Genomic DNA, 23576 nt, shown 5'->3' on the forward strand with positions numbered 1-23576 from the left:
GCATTTTCTTTTTAAAGTGGGGTTGTATGATCTACAAATAGCCCCTAAGTACTTTAATTGCAGTAGAAGACTCTCTGCACTCCTCCCGTTAGCAACGACAGCCCATAGCCGCGGCCTAAAAGAGGTTTTACATGAAAAAAAAATACACAGTTCCATTGTTCGATATAATATAATTTTTTCCAGCCCCTCAAAGTGCAGGAAAAACAGTTTTTATTTGGACCAGCCCATAGCCCTGCCCAGAGATTTACAACATACATGGTTGTGAACAGACCCAAAGAAACGGCCTATTTTCGCGGCCTAAAAGACGTTTTACCTGAAAAAAACTCACGTATCCCTCCGCCCAGGGTTAGCGCCCGCCGATCAGCAGTTGGTTAGGTCCAAATAAAAACTGTGTTTTTCCTGCACTTTGAGGGGCTGGAAAAAATTATATTATATCGAACAATGGAACTGTGTATTATTTTTTCATGTAAAACCTCTTTTAGGCCGCAGCTATGGGCTGCCGTTGCTAACGGGAGGAGTGCAGAGAGTCTTCTACTGCAATTAAAGTACTTAGGGGCTATTTGTAGATCATACAACCCCACTTTTAAAAAAAATGCTACTATGCCTTTAAGTCTGTGGGGATGGCCTACAGTTGTTTTGTTTTTTTAATCTTCAAATAAAAAACCCAAAAAAACCAAACAGAATCTTAAAAAAAAAATGTAATTAAAAAAATCAGCACTGATTTGAAATTCAGTATTTATTATACAAACCTGTATGGTGAATCTGTAAATGCTTTGTCACATAACTATTTTCTATAGATACTGCTCCAGCCATCTATTAAATTAACAGGGAACATAAATAAACATTTCTGAAAATAACACATTATCATAACTACTTATATTCAAAAAGAGTACAGTTAGACTTACTAATCAACATCTTTAGAGGAAGACACATATCTGATCCATCCTGCTAAGGAGTATGACCTTATCAACTTTAAGGACTACAAATCCCAACCTCTTCCAACATCTCTAAAGCACTGAGGGAGCTCAGTCATCCTCAAAAAACAAAATAAAAACATAACATACAAGTGATATTTCTCCAGCTGTTTTAAGCCTATGTTTCCATAAATGTCTGCAGTTGTGGATTTTATTTGCACTCAGATCTACACTGAGCACACAATTACCAACCATATCATATACATTTTCTTTTTTGCATTATTAAAAAAAACCATTAATTTTAAGAAAAATAGGAAACCATCTACGAAAACCTCTGAACTGAACAATAAAAGTCGTTGAAAAATGTGATCAAGAGAATCAGGAGGGAAATATTGGAAAGTCAGCCATGTCCTCACCATGTGCTCAAAGAAAAAGATGTTTTCTGGAGATGAGCTTTTCTACAACATAAATCTGCAGTGTATCAGTCAGATGAGATAGTTGCGGATCTGCATTGAAGACACTTAAATGTGTAGTTTCTCACAGTGTCTTTGCAACATGACAATTATAGGGTTTATAAACTCTCTCATGTTGCAGGTTTGGACAAGGCCGCAGCTTCACAGAGGGTCTGAATTACAAGAAAACTAATTCCAACAACCAAATACCTGTCAAGCAGAAATTAGCACTGAGGAGCCTGAGGATAATAATGATGCAGAAGGAAATAAGAGGTGTTCAGATATTAGGAGGACTTCGATAATTTTGTATGTTTTGGGCAAGATAATTGTGCACAGAGCAACATCAAGACAGAAGAAAATGATCAACAGGCTAAAAGAGAAACAGTCTCACAAATAAAAAATAAACTGTTTTATTTCAAAAACAACCAATTCCACAAATATGACAAAAGTACAACTCTATACATCAACAACAATATAAATTCTGCTTTAGTTCCTTTTATCTGTCCCTCCATAGGGCTGCTGATAAAAGCTGAACCACAGCATTGGATAATTTATGTAAGAGTCTATGAAAGTAGAAAAGGCCTCAGCTACAATATGCCTGACTCATAGTGTAATGGCTTTGGTAACAATATGGTTATTTGTTTATTAAAATATGACACATTAAAGAAAGATTAATAAGTAACACTTTAAAATAAACTTTAATAGATGATGCTTACCTTACTTTTACGTGTACCTTCATGTAACACTCAAATATTTAAAATAAAGATGTTCAACGTAGGCTGCTTGTTGGATTAAAAATAATTTACAACATACTAAAAAATGTTTTCAAAAAAAACAAAACAAAAAAAAAAAAACTTCAAAGTGTTAAAATCCATAAAGATTTGATCTGAATACCTACGTATGAAAGATCTAGGGAACGTGAACCCCCCTTTCAAACCATGATGGGACGACGCCCGTTGGACAGAAATTATGACATTTGGCAGGAAAAACCTAATAACATCTAATGGATGACACGATTGATTGTCACCTGCAGGCTCCTGGTGGCTTCAGGGTCTGGTCCTGACCAGTTCCCTCCGAGTCTAACCACAGTCAGTCTGAGCCCACAGTCCGGCCTCACTGAGGCTCCTGTCAGAGGACGTGCTCTACTCAGCCGGCTGGCCCTTGTTCTTCTTGTTGAGGATTTTGCGCAGGCGCTCGGGCATCAGGTAGGGCCTCTCTGCACTGCCATCGTTCCTCTCCAGATCCTCCACTGGAAATCAGATTAGATTAACACGACATTAAACTGAGCTCATAGAAGCTGATATTTGTATTTCAAACTGTGTTTTTACTCATTATGTACAGAGACTTTCTGTAGCCCAGACTGAGCTCAGATCTTTTAAATCTCCAGCTTCACAATCAATATTCAATAAGCCAGTAAATCTGGAGGACAAACTTTATTTGGCTTGTTTCCAGTTCAGTAGAAAAGAAAGGCTTTAGTAAATGGTTCAATTGCCAATAACATGCAGCTATTTAAGACTTTAAACCCTGTTTTACACAGTGAAAACTTCAAATATTGTTTGTTTAAGCAGCTGCACTACCAAGAACACAATCATTTGTAAAGAGGTACTGAATGCAACCCTGCACTGCTTTACAGTAAAAACATCAACATAAGAAACTACAAAACAACTAGCTTTAAGAAAAAACCACCAGTATTCATTCATACAAATACAAATCTGTTATGGCTTCGTGTGAACAGAAATTAAAGTGCATCAATAGTACGGCGTCGTAGAGGGGCGGTACTGATGATCACGTGGTTCTGATTGCATAAACTGTAAACAATTAGGACCCTAAGGTGCAAACAGACCAACATTAACACTGGAAATGAGGCACACGAACGGCTTCAAGTTTCGACTGGCCAGTGGCAGTGGGAGGAACGACTAGAACGCAAAAGACAAGTTTAGAAATGTCAGATCAGCTCAGATGTTTGAATGATGTCAAAATATTAAACAAGAGGAAGTTTCTAAACCAATTAAATCTCTTCCTCTCCAACATGAGACCAACATTTCATTGTATTAATCATGCAGCAAATCATATACGTGTAATATATTCCTGTGCACATTTTTAAAGTGCTCATTCCAAGACAAACATTTTATATTCTGGATTTGCTCAGGCCTCCTCACTGTTGCTGCAGGTTTCACATTCTAGCACAGCATGTCAGCAGCTAACAACGGTAAATGATGGGAGAAGATGTATCTCTAAGAATTGGTAGTAAGTTTTGACACTATGGATCCTTCTCGTCAGACAGAGGTAGACGAGAGCAACCCGCCATTTCTAGCCAGCAGCTGACAGTTTTATCAGCTCGCTAAACCATGAAGTTGATGGTAGCGCCTTGAGTTGGTTAAGAATTAGTCTCCTGCTGAGGTTTAATGTTCATACCTGTCAAGTTTTCAAAATAAACCCCTATTAAAGAGTGTTTACTCTGCACGTCATGGATCAGACTTATTTCATTCCAACATATTGCTATCGTTTGCTAACATATTTGACAGCCATAATACAAGCTAGCATTTAATGTAATGAGGAAAACTTAGATCACTGATCAATGTGTTAGACAAACAACTCATCCTCTGAAAATGAATTTGATGAGTGCTCCTAGAGAATGAACTTCACTAGATTTAGTTAAGCGCAGGACAGAGCTGCTAATGTCTGATAACATCCAGGCTGAGCTTCTGTACAAGGAGGAAACAAATGAAATCCATGATTGGGTTTTCTCTTTAGTAACCTTTAAAGGGATAGTTCAACATTTTGGCAGATTCGCCTATCGCCATAATCCCTATAGTCATAGGAGTATGTTCATTACCTTTGTAATTATCAGTGCATGTTGTTTTGAGATCAGCGGGGCAGAGACGTGAGCTGCTCAGCGAACACAATGGATGTCAACGGTACAGGTCCCCTGTCCCTCATCAAACTCATCAAATACACAATCCAACAACTGCAAAACGCTCTCGTGGAGAAGTTGTGACCTGCACATTCACCACGCTATGAAATAATCATGTATAATTATGTAACATTACGACACATGGACAACTACTTGCGCTTTTGAAATCACTCCGCTGAGCAGCCATGTCTGGAATGTAGTTCCAGCTATGGATTTGCCTCGAAAACAACTCTGTCTCGTATTGTTACATTATTATTTCATAGCGTGGTGAATGTGCAGGTCACAACTTGTACACAAGAGTGTTTTGGAGTTGTTGGATTGTGTATTTGATGAGTTTTAAGGGACAGGGGACTTGTATCATTCACCTCCATTGTGTTTGCTGAGAAGCTCATGTCTCGATAATTAAAGGTAATGAACCTACTCCTTTGATTACAGGGATTATGGCAATAGGCTAATTTACCAAAATGTTGAACTATCCCTTTAAGTCCACAATATGGAGTTTATAATAGAGGTAATGCTCGGTTACTGAATGGGTAAGGTCGTTAGTTGCACATGCTAATGACGGCATCCTGTTAGATCAGATAAGCACACAGTTTAGTCCATTCCTTAAACATTAGCTCTCATGTTTTGATTGCAGAAAGTTCACACTAATGACGGACCACTACAGCCACACACACCACTTCAACATGTGCAGAAACCCACAGCACGACAGCCCTGCAGTGACAACTTATGGATGCTAAGCTGTGATTGGACAATCGCTGTGTGGAGGAGGGATTTTGTGAATTTAAAAACAAACAAATCCTTAAAACATCGCATTTCCCACGTTTCCTTGTGTTGAAGGACAGTTACACACCACTCGGCTGTGAATAAAGGAGACAGTCTTTCATTCAGTCTGCACCTCAGGGTTGGAACCACCAAATGTAGCGAACCCCTGCCACTTTAAGGCATTGTGTTTTACAGTTGCACCGCAATCTGCCTCAGAGACCAGTGCGTTATGTGCAAAAGAGACGTTCCCAATGGGCAACAACAAAGTACCAGCTCCTTACTATTATATTCTAAGACAGTCTTGAACTATAGCAGTTTAGTGCCCGTAATTCAGTGAAAAATCTCCAGTGTCTTTCCTCCAACACTCCTCCTCTCTAAGGTGCATCTTCCTCTTTAGTCTGCTGCTGTTTCGGCTGGAGGTCTTCATCGTCTTGTTGCTCAGCGGACGACGCAGTCGGATCCTCAGCCTTGTTCTTCCACAGAATCTCATGAAGCGTTGACGACATGTAATAAGGCCTTGCGGCTGAACCGTCATTGCGCTCCAGGTCTTCACCTTTGTGTGTGTGGTGCATATATTTGTGTTTGTGTGAATTTGTATTTTTAAAGGATGGAGCAGAAAATTAGTATAGAAAGGTCCAGTTGGAAGAGGAAGGGGATGTGGTGAATTGTGGGAAGTGAGAAAGGAAGATAGGGACAAAAAAAGAGAAAGAAAGTCAAACAGCAAGCAAAGGCACCCACAAGCATTTCAGAATTTAAAAAAGTTACAGTTTGAACACCAAGCAGCAATTTTCAGGTTAACACACTGTAAGCCACAGACTGTTATTCAGAAATGATGGTGAAATTTAAGCAAACCGCCATCATGCAGTTTAGAATTAGTGACAGCCCAACACCAGAAGCAAAGTAAGAATTTATGAAGTGAGAAAAGTTTTGGATTCATTTGATCGTAAATCTTCACATTCTACATCGACACGTGAATCATTCATCTTTGGCCTTTCCTCAGTGCAAAATGTTAACATCTGACACTCATGTAGAGAAAGCATTATATAACTGGGGAGGTGCTACTTACAGAAACAGAGGAACAGAGTGTCCACACACATGGCGTACACACTGAAGAATCCGTGGGCAATGAGGTAGGAACCAATCACCACAGTCTGGTGAGGAAAACCAGACGCGTTTCAAACAGGACAATAAAACCAAAACAAGAAGGAACAACAGATGATTTCTGTTCTGTTTTTGAGCGACTGTCAGGGAACAGAGGCGCTGTCAGACTCACCAGGATGGGTACCCAGTAGTAGTGGAGATTGGGAGCTGTGTCCTCAAAGGCCTTCACTCTCCCGGAGAAGAAGAAGAAGGCAAAGACCCCTGTGGAAGAGGAAAATCAATTTCACAGTTATCCACCAACATCATGGACCAGTGGACAAAGAGCAGGTCAATGAAAGGAAAACTAAATGAAACTGCTCACATAACAGATACAGGAAAATGTTTACGAGTTGAGTTTTAGTAGTAATGTGATGATGGCTGAGAATAATTAATAGTGTGTTTGATGACATCCCACCACAGTTAATGTGTGTGATAATTATATATAATTATATTACATAAATAACACCACATGTTGCCAACTGTGATTGAGTTGAAATAGACAGTTGAGTGATCAGAGCTTTTGCACATTAGCACATTTTTTGTGGCATGCGGCAATTCCACTAATTAAAGATAAATGGGTTTTTATTATACTGAAATATCAGCCTCAAATGGTGACGATTTGCTTCACTGAAACCACACACACATTGTTTCAGTTTAAAGATGCTAAGCATGAAGAATAAAACTAAATGAACAGACTCACCCACAAGCCCAACGATGAGCAGTTTGCCCAAAAACAAAAGGAAATCTGTCACTTTATCCAAGACAGCCACCCTGTGGAGTTAAAACCAGCATTTATTTTTTGTGTACATACAATTTTTACATTTCTAATTTTCCCAGAGGCTTAGTGAATCACTTTGTGTAAATGACATAATATGTATTGTACACTCACCTTATCATGTTCCTCATCAGGAGGAAGAAGGCATCTTTGGCTGAGGTGCAAAAGCTTTTGCCATAAATCGCCACCTAGAGGCCAAAAACACCCATCACATCCAGATACTCTACAAACTGCGTCAAATTTAACGATACAAAGCACGAGTTTAGTGAAATAAATGACTAAACCACCCACCATGATGTAGGCGTTTCTGTTTAGGAACTTGATGAATTTCTCCAGACACCAGAAGCAGCATTTCAGACAGCACAACAGGAACTTGGCAAACTTATTCTGGGCTCCTGTGAAAGACAGATCAGAGAACATTTAACGAGCAGTGGAGAGGCGTGATACAAGCTCTCCCAAAAACCCTTGTTTTTAATTCTAAAAAAAAAAAAAACTGAGGCAACTGATCTATCAAACTTCTTTTTACACTTAAACATATACTGCGACATCAAACTAATGTTGTTTTCCACCATAAACATCGTTATCACTACTATTTGAAATGTCTAGATAAGAGTGGGCCACACCTATGTGCACGGCAAACCAGTTTTAATCAAAGGTTGGTTCAACAGACATAACAAACCTTTCAGCTTGTGGTCCAGATACTCCAGCAGAACCCTGATGATCTGAACTATGGACAGAATGAGGGAGCCAAAAGCCAGACTTCCTGTGTGGTACCTACAACAGGACACAAAGGGAGTGGAGACAGTTTTATGCCGTTCATAGATCAGGAGTGAAAACAACAAACATGAAATACACCAGACACAAAACAAACCTGAGAGATCTCCCGAGGGAAGAGAACACTGGGAAGGCGGGAATGTCATCGGGCTTGACAAAGGCCCAGTAATACGAGGCGAAGGCCCCGGCCAGAGTCATCTGCCCCAGGCCGATGACGAAGTTGGCACACCAGAAGAAGAGGAAGACGTTGTAGAACTGCAGGGCGATCAGGTATTTGTGGTAAACCGTCTCTCCTCCGTAGAAGGCGAAAAGGCACTCGGAGTCAGGGCACTGCGTTTTCATTGGACTGGTGGTGTAGTTCTGAGCAGCACAGATGTGGGAGGTGTGGAGAGAAACACAGAAGAGTTAAAATGATGTTGTAAACATGCATTTAAGAAATGGGTCAGAAAGAAGATCTACTTACAGCCGGGTCACAGACTTTCCTCGAGTGTTCACACACCGACTCATTGAAGACTTTGTAGATGGGCTCATTCGAGGTAGACAAGAAACTGATCAGCTCGGTCAAGGACTAAGATCTTTAGAACTTCAGTCAACATCAAACAGACTGTAATTAACCACCATCACCCTCAGTTGGTTGAATGTGACTCAGGAGGAAGCCTAAGATGTCTACTATTCAGAAGGTCGGTGGTTTGATCTCCAGCTCCTCCATCAGCATGCTGTAGCATCCAATTGAACCCAAATTGCCCTGATGCATCAATGGGTTAATGTGTCTAGTAGTGTGGAGTGGTTGTTACCACTAGAAAAGCAGTCCATCAAAGCAAGTCCATTAAACTTTGATCTTGTTCATGTCTAAACCAACATGAATGATGGGCTGCTCTACCAGCTGAGCTCACCTGGTTATACACACACACACACACACACACATCCTTTTAAAGCTCATTTCAGCTGAAAAACTGAACTTCACTGTATTTGGACATTGGCTGACTGAACAAGCGCAGTCCATGGGTGGCCCTGGGCCCTGTCCACATCCACAATGCATCAAGTCCACAAAAGGATTTTCCAACTGGGTTGAAATTGCTTAGAAGATTATAGTACGCTCAGTACCACAGGGCTCTGGCACATAAACTGCCAAAATGTGTACCATTCAGAGCAGCTGTTTGTACATCTGAGTCCAAAAGATGAACAATTGGATCCAGCCAAATTCCCCAAAGTTTATTCTGCCAAACTCTGCTGCATGACCTTGACTTGAAAATTAACTGAATGAAAGTTCAATCTGATACTTATTCTTAATGAGTCCTTTGAAATAACCAATGGGAAACTAACCCTGAGAGGCAAATGACGTTTATGTCTGATTTAAACGGCTTTCTCTCCTGTCTTTATGACTGAAGAACAGGTGGAAAAAAGTTTTTGTAGGTGATTTATTTTGTCGGGGAGAACTTTTTTTTTTTTTTTTTTTACCTGTTCTTCTTCAAACACAGGGGAGAAAACAATTTAGATGAGACAGAAAATTGATCACACTTTCTTTTTCTTCCCTTTACTCTCACAGCTTCTGTAGAAAAACAACACTGACTTATTTTCTCTGGATGCAATCCTTCCATTTTATCAGCCGGTGGTTAGATTGCTTGCTGTTCGGTTTCTGACAACAGCCTCCCCTTATGCAACAACTGAGCGTCTGTAACTTGCAAGGATACACAGCAGTAACTGCCCAGTAGGCTATGACTATAGCCAGGAGGAGGAAGGTGAACAGTGGGAACAGGAGGGAACACATCACGTGTCCAATGGCTCTGTAAAAAAACAACAACAGCAGCATTATGGAGGTTACACACATCCAAGATGAGAGAAGAAAAACAATCTTCACTTTTGAGTTATGTTTTGATAACTTGATCGTTGCCTGCACCATTACTCTGTCACTTTAATCCATTACTGTGAGCAACACTAAGACACTTTGAGAGTCAGAACAATTCAGCATCTCAACTTTCATTGATCTGTTTTTCTCCCCATCCTCTCCTCTCAAAGTGTCTGCCGCTCTAATGTCAAGTCTGACCTGCTGGCTTCTTTGATGAGAGCAACAGCGATGAGAATCCTTTTCCTGAGGAAGATGAGCAGCAGGATGATGATGACCTCCATAATGGCCAGGATGATCACTGAAGGAGAAAGGTGGCAGAGGGAGAGATCATATAGGTGTCCTCCTTTTTTTTAAACAGCAACATGATGCAGTCTGTAAACGTGTAGATGCTGTGCTGTGTACTGACTGAAGGCCAGCCAGGTCTGTCTGATCTGCAGGTAGACTGAGAAGTCTGTCTGGAAGCCCAGGTCCTGTAGAGTCACGTTGGCTCCTGGTTCACTCTTCAGGGCAGCGTACTCCATGTAGCAGTGGAAGATGCCTAACACATCGCAAAGAGAGGACATTGATTCAGTTATCTCTTACTGTTGCCATATTAAAAAATACAGAGTGCTGCAAAGCCGGAAGTTGTGGATATAAAAAGAAAATTGAATTTCCACAACATGTAAATAAGGAGGCAAACATCAGGGCTGGAGCCACTGTTCAAGGAGGCAGGAAGAGAAAAAGCCTGAATTTTCCATTTCACTGGCTGCTTCATCAAGTCTCACTTCCTTACTGATAGCATCAGATGGTGGATTATTGTAAATGGAAGGTCTCTTTAGAACAGCGTGCATTGTTAAAGCAAATGTCAGGTTGTGTTGTTGTCAAAACAGTTCCCTGCACAAAACATTTTTGCACAAGTGTGTGAAGCTGAGAACAGTATGAAGCCAAGACACAGATCAATAAATAATACTGTGGGCTGATGTAACAGTCTTGTTTATCGTGGCAAGAAGAGGAGCCAGATTTTCAAACTCGACTAAAAGTAGCCGAAATGTTTTTAATCCATCGCTTTAATCTGTTGCTTAACACCAGAAAATCTCCAGCTCCCAGTAAAACAATTTCTGTTAGGAAATATGTGTTTGTATTTCCTGAGTAGTGTGTTTTGCATAATTCATTCATTCCACCACTTTCTCATCCGTTATAGAAAAGGTTGTGTCACTCCTGATTCAGGTTCTAAAGCTGCTGCTGCTGTTGTATTTTTAAGTCTAACAAACAGATGCAAACAGGCCAAATTATTAATATCTCTAGCTGCACTACATCTCAATGGAGGCTCTATCTTTTAATTGGCTGTTACCATGGTGAATCATTGTATCTATGCTGCATTGACTCCTTTCCTTCACCAAAAAAGTGTCAAAATGAAGTGAAGTCAAAAATGTCAGATCTTTTAATGTGCTGTTGATCGACACTATTATCTATCACTCTAAAACATGAGTGAGACAATCCACTGTTTCTTTGTAGTTTATTTAGCAGTGGCATTATAAAGTCATAGTTAACTTTTAGTCTGGTTGTGAAAGTAGCCTATCAACATGTTGATTTTAAAGGGATAGTTCAACATTTTGGCAAATTGGCCCATTGCCATAATCCCTATAGTCATAGCAGTAGCTTTGTTACCTTTATTTGTCGGTGCAATCTATTTTTAGAACGGTGGAGCAAAGCCGCGAGCTGCTCAGAGCTACGCTACGGAGGCTAATGGGATTTCTTGGTTTCCCTCATCAAACTCATCAAATACACACTCCAACAACTCCAAAACGCTCTCGTGGACAAGTTGTGGCCTGCACATTCACCACGCTATGAGATAATAACGGAACGGTACGAGACAAAATGTTGAACTATCCCTTTAATCTCTTACATCAACAGTGAAGGTGGAATGATGACATGAAGTGAAGAATTCACAACAGTGTCTCTACTGTTCATGAACGGCATCTTAGGCTTGAAGTCATGGTGCCATCCTTTTTAAAGAGCAGTATACAGTGGATAATACTGAATTAGTATGTAGTAATATTCGCATGTAGAGTTGATCAGTCAACTCAGAGTTCAAGGTTTGTTAAATCTGCTTACCGTAACCTATGACCACTATCACCAAGACGACCATGACCCAGATCATGATCCCTGCCAGGAAGCGCAGGAGGACGATGAAGAGCAGGCTGGTGAGCATGGCAATAACCAACCCTCTGCAATCAGAGAGAGCACAGAGTGAGAGTGAGCTGTGAAAGCAGCTCATGTTCCTCCTGCACACACAGACTGGATCAAAGTGAACAACAAGCCGATTAACAAAACGTCAGTTTGTGTCTTACATGAGAATCCAGTACCAGGACTGCGTGTAATCCTCAAAGATTTTCATGACCACCTGACGAGCCTCGATAACCACAGTGGCATTCCTGCGGAGAGATTTCTGTCAGTTCACCTGTCTTAATGCTGTGGAGCTCCTCTTAGGGAATGTTTGCAAAAATCTAATGTGGCAGGTTGGGACAGGCTGACGCTCATTTCAAGCTGCGACACTAAGTATTCTTGTCCCACTGTTTTCAGCGATGTACTCACTTGACTCCATCCATGAGATCCTTGGCCTCTCTCATTTTTCCAGTTCCATCATCAAATGTAGAGGTGTTTCCCACAGTTATCACTCCTCCTTTCAGACCCAAAGCTGGGAAACACCTGCGTGTGACTGGAGAAGAAAATCCAAACAATTTAAAAAAAAGAGACTACTCATTGTTTTATATGTCAGAACCATAAACATCTGCACCAGGACTCAGAATCAATACAAAACATGGTATGCAGTGTAAGAACAGTGGGTTTTGGATCATCCACTCACAGGGCTTGCTGGGTGTCAACATGGCAGGACAGAGACCTTGACTTAGGATTTCAGGTATACCCTGAAACACAGAACATCCACAACAGATGAGGTGAGTGACAAGCTTTTGACAAGCAAAAGTTAACACTGGAAAAAAACATCTGGCTCTAAACTCACCATTGTTCTCGTCACACCCTCCTTGCAGAAGTTCTTGTAGTAGTCAAAGTCCTTTGTGTTGGTGTAGGCTTTGACTAACGTCATAAACTTTTCAGGGCACTTCTCCACACACATCTAAACACAGAAGGATACGGTCACATCAAGTGCAGGAAAAGAACACAGTGGGGCCTAATTTTAGATGCAAAATGCAGCTCAGCAAAGACTAGAACGAATGCCAACACCAACTATTTGGCCAGAGTGACAGAGGAGGAAACAAAAGCAATAGCTGTGTCCCAATTTCATGCTGCAGAATGAGCACGTAGTGCATTCAAACTGAAAACGTAGCCTCAACACTTGATTACTCATTCTGTGAGCCAATCAAAGCTGTCAAAAATGACCACCAGTTGAGTGGTGGTTCAATCATGATGATTAATGACTGTTTGTGTTCCACTAATATATAGGCACACCTACTGTATCATTTCCTGGTAGTATAAACCCAGTTAAATAAGTTACATAAATGCATAAATAGCTTGTGCATGGCGTCGAGATGAGACGGACAGTTTTTCATCAGCAGGAAAGACTACATGGTGACAGATGGGTGGAGTTCACACCTGAGTGGTTGGACACTGGAACTCCAGCAGCACCATGGGGCTGGCACACTTCATGATGTTGAAGTAGAACAGCAGTGGCTTCTTCCTGTTGAAACACACAAAAGAGTCAGAGGAAAAAAGCATGTGCAGAAAAAGTGTGTGAATGTATTTAAGCATTAACTGTGTGTTTCAATGACTATCAGTCACATTAAAATGAGGACATGTATGTCTTCAGTGTCCACAGCTTTCCACTTTTTGACTATCTTGCTTTCATCAGGGTGGTGTTTGTGGTCATTTCTTGTTTCTGTATACACAGTCCATTGATCAGTATCGGTACAAAATACCTAAGCCACTCCCTCAATTGTACTTTATTTTTCCTTACCCTCCCCCCCAAAAAAGGAAAAAAGAAAATATTTTAGTGTAGAGTGGTTTCATGAAACACAAAGAGCCGAATCTATCCATTAACAATCCCAGGAAGAAATATTACAAGCACAGGGTTATCTATAAAGCTGCTGTACATTGAATGGCATAATCCTGTCTGTTCTATATGGAAACAGAGAAGGTACAGAGAGAGCTTTTGAGTAATCTGGATTTCTAAAACGAGCTAGGACTGAGATTTGAAGTCATTTTTGCAGAGCTTTGTTGGATTTGAATTTGATCTTTGAACAGCAGCTCTTTTGAAAACAGCTGACAGTTGAGATCAACCCCAGAATTGGGAAGTTTGGGTTATCTGTAAATATAAGGATGTGGAGGACAAAAAGTCCATACTGCATAACCATACACAGGGCCGACATATAGTGCCCAACAACGCACACACATTCAAACCAGACAGTTTAGAAACCGCAATCAACTTGGTGTGCTTTCACACAGGCAGCATTTAGGTTGACCCAGTTGAATTTTGGGCCCGCACTGAGACTGATCAGGGTGGTCTCGGTGCGGGCCCAAAGTTCAACTGGGTCTACAGTCTGACTATGGAGAGGTCCGTTTGTTATGTGAAAGCGGCCACACCCTGGTGCGCACCAACTGCATGGTATGTGCCACAAGTTTGAGCTAAAAAGGCTCCCGTAGTTTGCCCCCACATTCTCAAAATCTATTATTTGCAGAGAGTGGTAAACGCAAACGATATAAAAGGAAATGTCCAGGGCTACAAATAACCTGTGTATGTGTGCATGTCCTTGGACTCTGGGAAGCAGGGGAACCCACACAGGCAGAGAGAGAACAACTCCACCCAGAAAGGCCCCAGCCCTGGAGATCAAACCCAGACCCTTCCCTTTGATGCGACTGTGCTAGCCACTGATATTCAAACTGTATTTACTGGCGAATATTCAGAAAAAGAACTTGAACTTTTTGCATCAACTAAGAAAAAAAGCTAATTTTTAAATAGTAAAGGACAGTAAGGAATAGAAAAGGTGACAATTTGCATCTGCCAACATTAAAGGTTGAGTCTGGAGGGTTTTTTTTTTTGGTCTTTTGCTTTGTTTTGCTGTGCACGGGAACATTTCTGGGTGTAGAGCGAGAGAGTCTGTGTTTTCTCTCCAGCCAATGACAGAGCTCAGGTGAAGCTACGTGTAGCAGAGTAGGCTGCTAGCTGCACTAGCTGTCCTGGATGTTAGCGATTGCTAGCATGTCTCTCTCTCTCTCTCTCTCAGCAGCAGCAGTCAGAGCCGCAAATAGAAAGAAATACAGTCCAAGTGAAGCGCTGGAGCCACGGACGGATACCCGGACGGATACCCGGACGTCACCGACAACTAAAGCCTCGAGTGGTAACAAGTATGAGGGCCGTTGTGGTGAGCTAGCTCGATGCTAACTTCAGCTAGCGGTAGCGGTTAGCATCCGCCGCTGAAACCCTCTTCCCAGCTCACCACAACGGCCATTCTGCTTGTTACATAACACTGGAGGCTCCCGGTGTTGGTGAGAGCCGGATATCGGCTCACGGCTCCAGCGCTTCACTCGGACTGTATTTCCTTTCCTTTGCGGTCCTGACAACTGCTGCTGTCTGGGGCAGGGGGCTACACAGTTGAGCCCGAGAGGAGGGGCCGAGTTTCAATGTTTTTAAACAGGGCGAATAAGTGAAGAGAAAATATCCAGCAGATCGACAGGAATAACTTGTAAAGCAACTTACTCAAGTGGGGTTCCCGCCTGTCCACAGAACTGACCTCGACTGTCTGTGGGGTAGATCACCTTCCTGGGGTCACCTTGAGACCAGGCTGCGAGAATAAAAACAAGGTGAACAAGTTTTGTTTTAGAGGGTGGTGGTGTTAGTTTGAGTTTCCTATAGGTAAACTAAATGGTGGTGGCGTTTCCTTACCAAGTATTCCCACAGCAATATAACCCAGTATGGCCAGACCGAAGAGGATGCAGCACACAATGTCTGTGCAGCCCCTAGGATGGAGAGGGCAGAAATCGTTGAAAAGTTGAAAAAAAAACCTTGTCATTTATAGACTGTGAAAGCCAGGGTTAAAAAGCACATCTCTCTCTCTCACCTGTTCTGGATGGGGCCTTTGAAGCTCGGGTCGTACTTCCTTGGCTCGCCTACATAAAAGAAATAAGGTGCATTTATCACTCTTTTCACGCTTTTAGTATTATAGCTCCTGTAAACATGGCTCGGTGAAAGGTCCTATGAACTGTACACAGAAAATATGTTAAAAGCATTGATGCACCTTTTTTTTTTTTTTTTTTAAAGGGAGAGTGGATTTGAGGTTAAGACACGATATACCTCCCCCCAACCACCCCCACCCCTTTCCTCCCATTCTTCTGTCAGATGACTTTTCACTTCACACAGACACGCCTGGCAAACCGACAAATTCCTCCCTGGTGACTAAGAAGAGAAAAACCTCTTTAAAGATGAAGCCAACTTCACCTTCACAACCACCAGGGGGTTGGAAATCATTTATTGGAGTAGATCTAGTTCACCAAGTCAATAATGTAATAATACCAGGTTGATGCTGATTTATGACAGAAACCAGGAGATGTTGAAATGTGCATGTGTTTTGAGAGGTCAAACTTGACTTTTAGGCTAAAACCAATGGATATGATGAGCTCCTGTCATCTCCGTTTGTCTGTAAAAGGGTTAAAAATATCTATAACGTTTCTTCCAATAATTATGAAACAATCTCTAATATCCATTAGCTGCACTGCTATGGTGGTACTATTAGGACTGATGGGACCTAATGCAAATGTCAGTGTAGGCTCAGGTGTGCAGTCAAGTGTGCTGCTGGTTATCTGAGGTCAGTGTGTCAGAACGCAGGGTGTGTGTTATCTAAGCAAATTCATCTTGCAGCTCTAAACACAATGTGCCCCATTATAGTTCAAGAGCAAACAAAAAAAAAAAACTGATCAGAAAGTCAAAGATTAACAGGCTGAAGCACTTCAACACAAAAATAATGGTTTTAAATGTAAACCAATCAACATTTTGACAATAGTGCTCTCAAACCACCAACACCAGGATCGACACTACTACCAGAGTACATGTACAGTACATGTGCATGTGTACCATTTAGCACTGGATCCTGACACCTATGAGTCTAGACATGTGCATGATATTCTCCTTGGCGTCTTTGCATATTAATTATGTATGTGGTTTCGGGGGGGTGGGAATAATGCAGCAGCAGGCATTTACCAGACCAGCGAGTCTGGGAGAGGTCACAGCATCCTGTTAGAAAAAGAGGATGGGTGTTGTATTTCAAATATATAGTGTGGGATGTTGGAAATATCAGGCTGTTTTGCTTCCCCGCTGAGCAATTCAACAAAGTACGGTTCACTTCAGTGCAGCTGTAGCAAACAGTGACAGGCTTAATGGAGGATTCACTCAGTTTTAAAAGGAATATCTTGCTTTCTACGTGATAATCTACAAGCACACATTTGGACAAGGAAAAAAATACTGATAAAAAAAAGAAGAGAAAAGCTCCCTACTCACACGCACCTGTACAATCAAAGCAAACGCTACCAGCAACAGCAGGTTCCACATAAACACACACACCCTTTCCCTCCAAACAGAGCTGCTGACACGCTGATACTGCCACTCCAGTTTCACTCCCAACTAGTCACACACTTCATGACACAGATTCATTTTTAAGAAGTAATAAAATAAATAGATAAAAACCCAACTCAGATTAAGAAATGTCCCTTAGGACAATTTGAAATTTCAGCATTCAGCAAACTTTGTTGTGGATAAACACAGAACAGATCAATTTTATGTGAAACTGAAGCAAAAAAAAAGCAGTTACCATGCTTTCCATAATATTCTCCATCTCCATCCTCAGCCATCTTGAGAATCCTTTCTGGGTCAAATAAGTGTACAGAAAACCTTTTACCCCTCTGGCAGCGTCCTTATCTGTGAACTTCTTCCTCTGTTTCTCTCTCTGCTGGTTTGAAAGAGCGAGAGCCGAATAGGTATTGTGGAGGAGAAACCAGTCCAACCTGTCCCTGAATAGCTGTGAGCGCTCGGCAGCCTGCAACGCTCCACCTCACTTCAGACCCCCCTCTCTGTCTTTATCCTGCAACAACTGCCTCTTCTCCAATCTGTGCTCCACCTGTGCATCTCCCTCTATCCCCTCCCACTCCCAAAAGACCTCTTTCTCTGTGTGTCTGCTCTCCACTTTTTTTTCCCCTGTCTTCAACCAGCCAACTCTCCAACACAGGCACGCCAACTCCTCTGTGAGGAGTTTACAGTGGCGAGGGCATTGGAAACAGAGGGCGGGGCCTGCTGTGGTTGTGGATGAGGAGGAAAAGGCTCTGTAGATTGTAATCGAAAACATGTGTGTGGAGAAAACAAGGAGGAGGAACGCTGCCTCCGGTGGCGTTCAGTGTCACTGCTGTGGAGGAGGGAAAATCAATTTCAGGTGTGTGAGACATTAATTGCTACAAATACCATCACCTGCGTGTGAAAGCCTCGTGTTATCGAGCTAAAAACGTTTCATCACGTTGAAGAAAAAGAGCGGCGCAGCTCAAATCTCAGTCTTTTCTCCCGTCTTGTGGGAACATCCCAGTTTTGCACTGAAAAGGGAAACGATGAAAGAGAAATCTTTCCAGCTCCCGTTTTCTGCTCTGTCCTCAACAGCCCGAGGCGATATATCTGAGTGTGTTCACAATTTCCACAAAGAGCCCACTTTAAGGACTAAACGCCAAAAATGTGTTTTACAGCTGCTGACAGAAACAGAAAATTCATGTGGAGTGACTGAACGTTTCCATTCATTTTGTTCCTTATTAGTCTCATGCTCATAGGGATTCCCATTAAGAGCTGTGTTGTGGCTGCCTGGGAAGTTTCATAACAGAGTGACACACTCAAACAGAGACTCGAGGTTTAAGGGGAATTTGATTTTGATTACTGACAACCACATGACACACAGACCAATGAGCAATGACAACAACAACAACGCTTCTTAAATTCCATCTATTGTCCTATCACTGATCTATTGTCCTGGTTCAACAGTCAACATTAGACTTAACATTTAAATGTTCCTGTGCTGGCAGAGCAGCTGGTGACACAAAGTGAGGTAAAACCCACAGCTCTGCCTTTTTAAATAAGTTATTAAATAATTAGTTTTCTCCGTAGTGGCAGTGAGCAACAGTTTTAATCTGTTAAAAGTACCTCAGACCATCTAATTTCAACAAACCACCACAAGCCACTGCACATTTACTGAAATCATTAGCAATACAAATGACATTTACTACATGTGTATGCGCTTTGATTGAATTATGAAATGTCACGCTATTTTTTCAGTGTGGGTCTACGTGGGTACCTGTTACAATACAATAAATCTTTACTTTCGACCATGGTAGAAAATTGTCAGAAACAGAAACAGTCAAATAATACCTAGAGTATTTCCATCAGTTTAAATGCTGTAGTGAAACTTCCTGTTTACAGAGAAACAGAGCCTTCTTCAAAAGTGAAAGTGAATCATGTTGAATATCTTGAGTCTCACAGAGAATAAGATCTGGACCTTTTGTCTCTTGTGTCCAGACATTCCTGAGTTTCCCTGCTTTATTTTCTCCTGCCACCACCGCCCTTCCCACTATTATTATTATTCTTTTTTTTTTTAATATAAAATTGACCTAGTTGACCTTTTTTTCACAGAGGACACTTTGGCATGTCACGCTACGGACAGTAAAGGTGTAAATAATAAAATGCACCATGGCTGAATTCCAATTAGCTGCTTCTATTTTCAGGGTCCTATTGTTCCCGCTGGCTCACTGTCGTGCTATCACAGCTAACTGAGACTCATGGACAGAGCAGGGACATTGTTAATGTGATTAGTAACATCAGAGCTTCTCCATCTGTGATGACTCAAAATATCTGGACTGTTGTTACATCTAACACAAATGTTTGTTATTGAGCCCAGTAGTTCCCAGACGTTCTTTCTCAGTGAGGCTGGTGTATTTTTTCCCAGGCCTCTCATCACAAACTGGCAACAATACTGTAAACTTGTAACAAAAGTAGCCAAGATCATTCATTCATTTGTGACACCTGTGTCCGACAGTTCAAAATATGTGTTGTGAAAAACATTAAAGGGATAGTTCAACATTTTGGCAAATTGACCCATTGCTATTATCCCTATAGTCATAGCAGTAGGTTCATTACCTTTAATTGTCTGTGCAAGCTATTTTTAGAACGGTGGAGCAGAGCCATGAGCTGCTCAGAGCTACGCTACGAAGGCTCATGGGATTTCTTGGTTTCCATCCCACAATCCAACAACTCCACAACGCTCTGGTGGACAAGTTGTGACCTGCACATTCACCACGCTATCAGATAATAACAGAACGTTCCTGTCGGGGGGCAGTTTTTCAGCAAGCAGTCTCTGCATTTGCCTCGAAAACAACTCCGCCTCGTAACGTTGCGTTATTATCTCATAGCGTGGTGAATGTGCAGGTCACAACTTGTCCGCCAGAGCGTTTTGGAGTTGTTGGATTGTGTATTTGATGAGTTTGATGAGGGAAACCAAGAAATTCCATGAGCCTCCGTAGCGTAGCTCTGAGCAGCTCACGGCTCTGCTCCGCCATTCAAAAAATAGCTTGCACTGACAATTAAAGGTAACAAACCTACTGCTATGACTATAGGGATTATGGTGAACTATCCCTTTAAATTGAATTTTCACACCACAACTATGGTCTCCAGGAAAGGGGCGGGGGTGGGGGGGAGCATTGGCTTAGTTTAACCTCCTCTGCTAAACAGCTGTTACTGTCACGTACTGTAGAAGTCTTTCACTTCTTTTTTCTCTGATGTCTAGATAGCCCTCGTCGGACAGAAAAAAAATATAGCAAAACCACATTTTGTACTTGTTGATTTGAAAACAAGCTGAAGCAAAGTTGCTAACATAAGAACATTAAGCATGTTCAAAAATGTGAAAAACTTCTACAAAAACAAGACTCTATCTAAAAACAGTGTGATATCATAGCCTCCTTATAATATCACCCCCGCCCCCCTGCTGTTCCTCCGCGTCTGTCAATGCGGTAAGAGGGTGTGGAGTGTTAAAGGCCAAGTCCAGTTCTATTTACGGTGTTACAAAGGGAAACCTGTGAGAAACTAGACCAGTTATCTTTAGCATCCACGACTCAATGCTGAATCAGTTTGATGTTAAACACAACTTGGGACATCTATCCCATATTTCACACAAAAGCAGGAATATGGAACCGTATGAGTAGCTTGATTGCTAATCTGTCATCCTCTTACAAATTTAACCCGTTCACTGTGATCTCCTGATAAACTCTAGTGACCTCACAACAATGAAGTTTCAGCTTCTCATACGAGTATCTCCTTATCTTTGGTGTTCCAGTCAGTTTATCTCTGAAGCTGAGACAGGGTAAAAACCAGGATCTATTTTAGAGTAAAATTTGACATAATCAGCAAAGGCTATCCACTCATAATGGTAAACAGGAAGCAAAACACAAACATAGTTTCTAATTTTGTTATTCTGATACTCTGTTTATATGCCCTATACACACACAGACCTGAAATGACCACAATGTCAAATGTTCCAAGAAACATTTCAAGGGACGTTTAGGAAAATGATGGTAAAGTAATGAGCTATTATATGTTCCAGTCAACGTTACGGAGACGTTCCTGGTCAGTCAGGTGTCGGTGAGGTCAGCCAAGATAAACAAACGCAGCTACTGACTGGTGGAGGGCGGTGACTGACACAGATGCTAAATACAGAGGACAGATCTCTGGGATGATCCTGCCTCCACATCTCTCCATTTGTATCTCTTGCTCTGTCCAAACTCATTTTCCCTGACCCCAATAACCAATCAGTCTCACACTGCTCTGAACATGCCTTTGTATTTCAGATTGTAGGCAAGATGGCAGGATCACTGGATAGTTATCGGAGTCACATGATCCTGTTTGGGTTGTTAGGGAACGATAAGCACATTTAGGTGGAAATGGACGGCTGTAATGACGGAGATGTTTTTGGCTGATCAGCAGCGGGGAGGGAAAGAACTGCACAGCACAGTAACTGAACTGAACTGACGACGAATGAAAACAGGCCACCAGCAAATCTGTAAACGTAAGTGAAACAAGCTTTAGCAAACATGAAAGAGCAGCAAGAGACGTTCTGGATCAAGTTTCCAAACCATGCTCCTAAATTTGTCTTATAATTACACCTAATCTCCACCAGGGCATGGCTGCACGGCTGCAGCAGATCCTGTCATTGAGGTTTCTCCATATATCACAGCCTGAAATTACTCCAACATGCCAATCCTACACTTTACTTTGAAATGCTCTCTCCCTATGGCATAATACGACTTTTGCCCTCGTCTCCATTTTTATCTGTTCCGTCTCTAAAGTCCCAACATGCACTAAGAAATGCTGTTTGTTACACTAGCTCCTTCCAGAGCCTCTTATCTCATACCGCTGTGATTTCTTAAGTGAATTTGCGGCCATTCACCACCACCATCATCATCCCCCATGGGTTAGAAGCAATTATCCTTCTCCTCTGTTTTCTACCTATTTGCCATCTTACTCCGTGTCAAACTGTCTGAATCCTCTTGGTATTTCGGTGATTACAAAGAAAGCAGACGCAGACTGGTGCTGCTTTTCGTGAGGGCTTGGTAATGGTAGTCAATTAGCCATCATGTGGCAGGCAGAGTGGAAAAGGGTGTGTGCAGAGAAGAGGAGGAAAACACAACGTTAAAGCGCCATCATAAAAATCCAGCAGACGGGGGAAGGAAGTGCCTACTAGTATTGTTTTTCATTTCTGCTTTTGTATGGTCTGATATAGTGGCAGCTTCTTGCCATACGTTGGCCCTGGACCCCTAACTTAAATTACAAAAAAAAAAAAATCTCTAACAGATTATGTTATATTGACTCAAAACAAGGCCTTTCAAGAGCGAACATGCTGTCTCTTCAGTGTGAATCATTTATTGCACTTCCCACGGTCAAGCTTAGGGAGGAGCTGACTAAACTGCACACAACTGGGTGTGTCACTATGTAACACATTAATAAGGTGTAATCAGGACTATATAGGACATGATTACAACCATAGACAAGGAACTACAGGGCAACAAGCACATACAGGTACTAGTCCACAGTGCATGATGCAACCAGCACTTGTCTATAATTCAACACCAACCAAGTGACAAAGAAGACCCTCTTCACTTGTTTGAGGTATTTTTTAATAAGCTAAGCCCTATACATAGCCGGGGGTCAGCTAAGCTCCTGTTGCCTGCCATACCAGTCTGAGGAATGTGGCAGCAACTGGACAAGCAGGAGACAAACAGGGACATTATGCAGCCTGACAATAAACCAGGCAATGTGGATCCATGCAGCCTGAATGGCTAGAGCAGACAAAACAAACTTCACGTTGATTCACTGCAACTGCGGGCGAGGAAGTGAAAACCGCTATTTTTAAGTCCTGCATGGTTAATAATTAAATTCATAAAGCGCAGGTAAGAGTGAAAGTGGTTCAGAAAGTACCAGCTAACGTTGAGACAGCGAAGAGCGAGAGAAATAAGTCGGCAAGTCATTAAGGACACATCTATGTACAACTATCTGTGACTGAGGCACGTTTTCGTTCTGCACCAAAACAAAACTAGCTAACTTGAGTGGTAACGTAACGCTGGCTATCCCGGGACAAATAAAGTGAACCAGGCCCGTTTTGGGCTTTAAATAATTACCATATTTCGGTTTCTCCTCCAGCTCCATGATTGCGGGGTGTTTCTTTTGGACCAAAGCTGCTCACAGGCGACGACTACTGCATGTTTTCAGCCCTGGCTAGTGATTGTCGTGCGGAGCTTCTGTCAATCTGAACACTTGGTGGAAAGAAGTCCCCTCCAAAAATCTTGACCGTCCAGCTAACGTTTAAAGGGAGACTCCTTCGACGGGAGCGCGGACCAATCAGAAGGCAGGGCGCCGTGATTGACAGGTCCTTCAGCCAATTAGCGAAAGAAGGCGGGAGTTTATGTTCTTGGAGACGGGATTTTCTTCTAGTAC

At 41.9% G+C, this 23576-nt stretch overlaps 1 protein-coding gene across 2 annotated transcripts; it reads right to left on the reverse strand.

The window, feature by feature from the left end:
• Positions 1-1767: 1767 nt before the first annotated feature.
• LOC310990068 (choline transporter-like protein 2) lies at positions 1768-23427 on the reverse strand. 2 transcript variants are annotated; one of them, XM_083977297.1, is made up of 22 exons: positions 23261-23427; positions 15634-15682; positions 15459-15532; positions 15273-15357; positions 13172-13256; positions 12582-12695; positions 12426-12486; positions 12155-12278; positions 11911-11994; positions 11675-11787; positions 9987-10118; positions 9779-9878; positions 9426-9518; positions 8198-8282; positions 7832-8094; positions 7640-7734; positions 7252-7355; positions 7075-7148; positions 6886-6956; positions 6319-6407; positions 6112-6196; positions 1768-2615 (listed from the first exon to the last, which is right to left on the reverse strand). In XM_083977297.1, the coding sequence occupies exons 1-22, from the start codon at positions 23286-23288 to the stop codon at positions 2509-2511; spliced, it is 2115 nt and encodes a 704-aa protein (XP_083833423.1). In that variant the 5' UTR covers positions 23289-23427; the 3' UTR covers positions 1768-2508. The 2 variants fall into 2 exon arrangements, with proteins under 2 accessions (XP_083833423.1, XP_083833422.1); XM_083977296.1 differs by lacking the exon at positions 1768-2615 and adding an exon at positions 2645-5598.
• Between the last annotated feature and the right edge of the window lie 149 nt (positions 23428-23576).

Source organism: Trachurus trachurus (genome assembly GCF_905171665.1).
Source record: "Trachurus trachurus genome assembly, chromosome: 8".
Taxonomy (NCBI): Eukaryota; Metazoa; Chordata; class Actinopteri; order Carangiformes; family Carangidae; genus Trachurus; species Trachurus trachurus.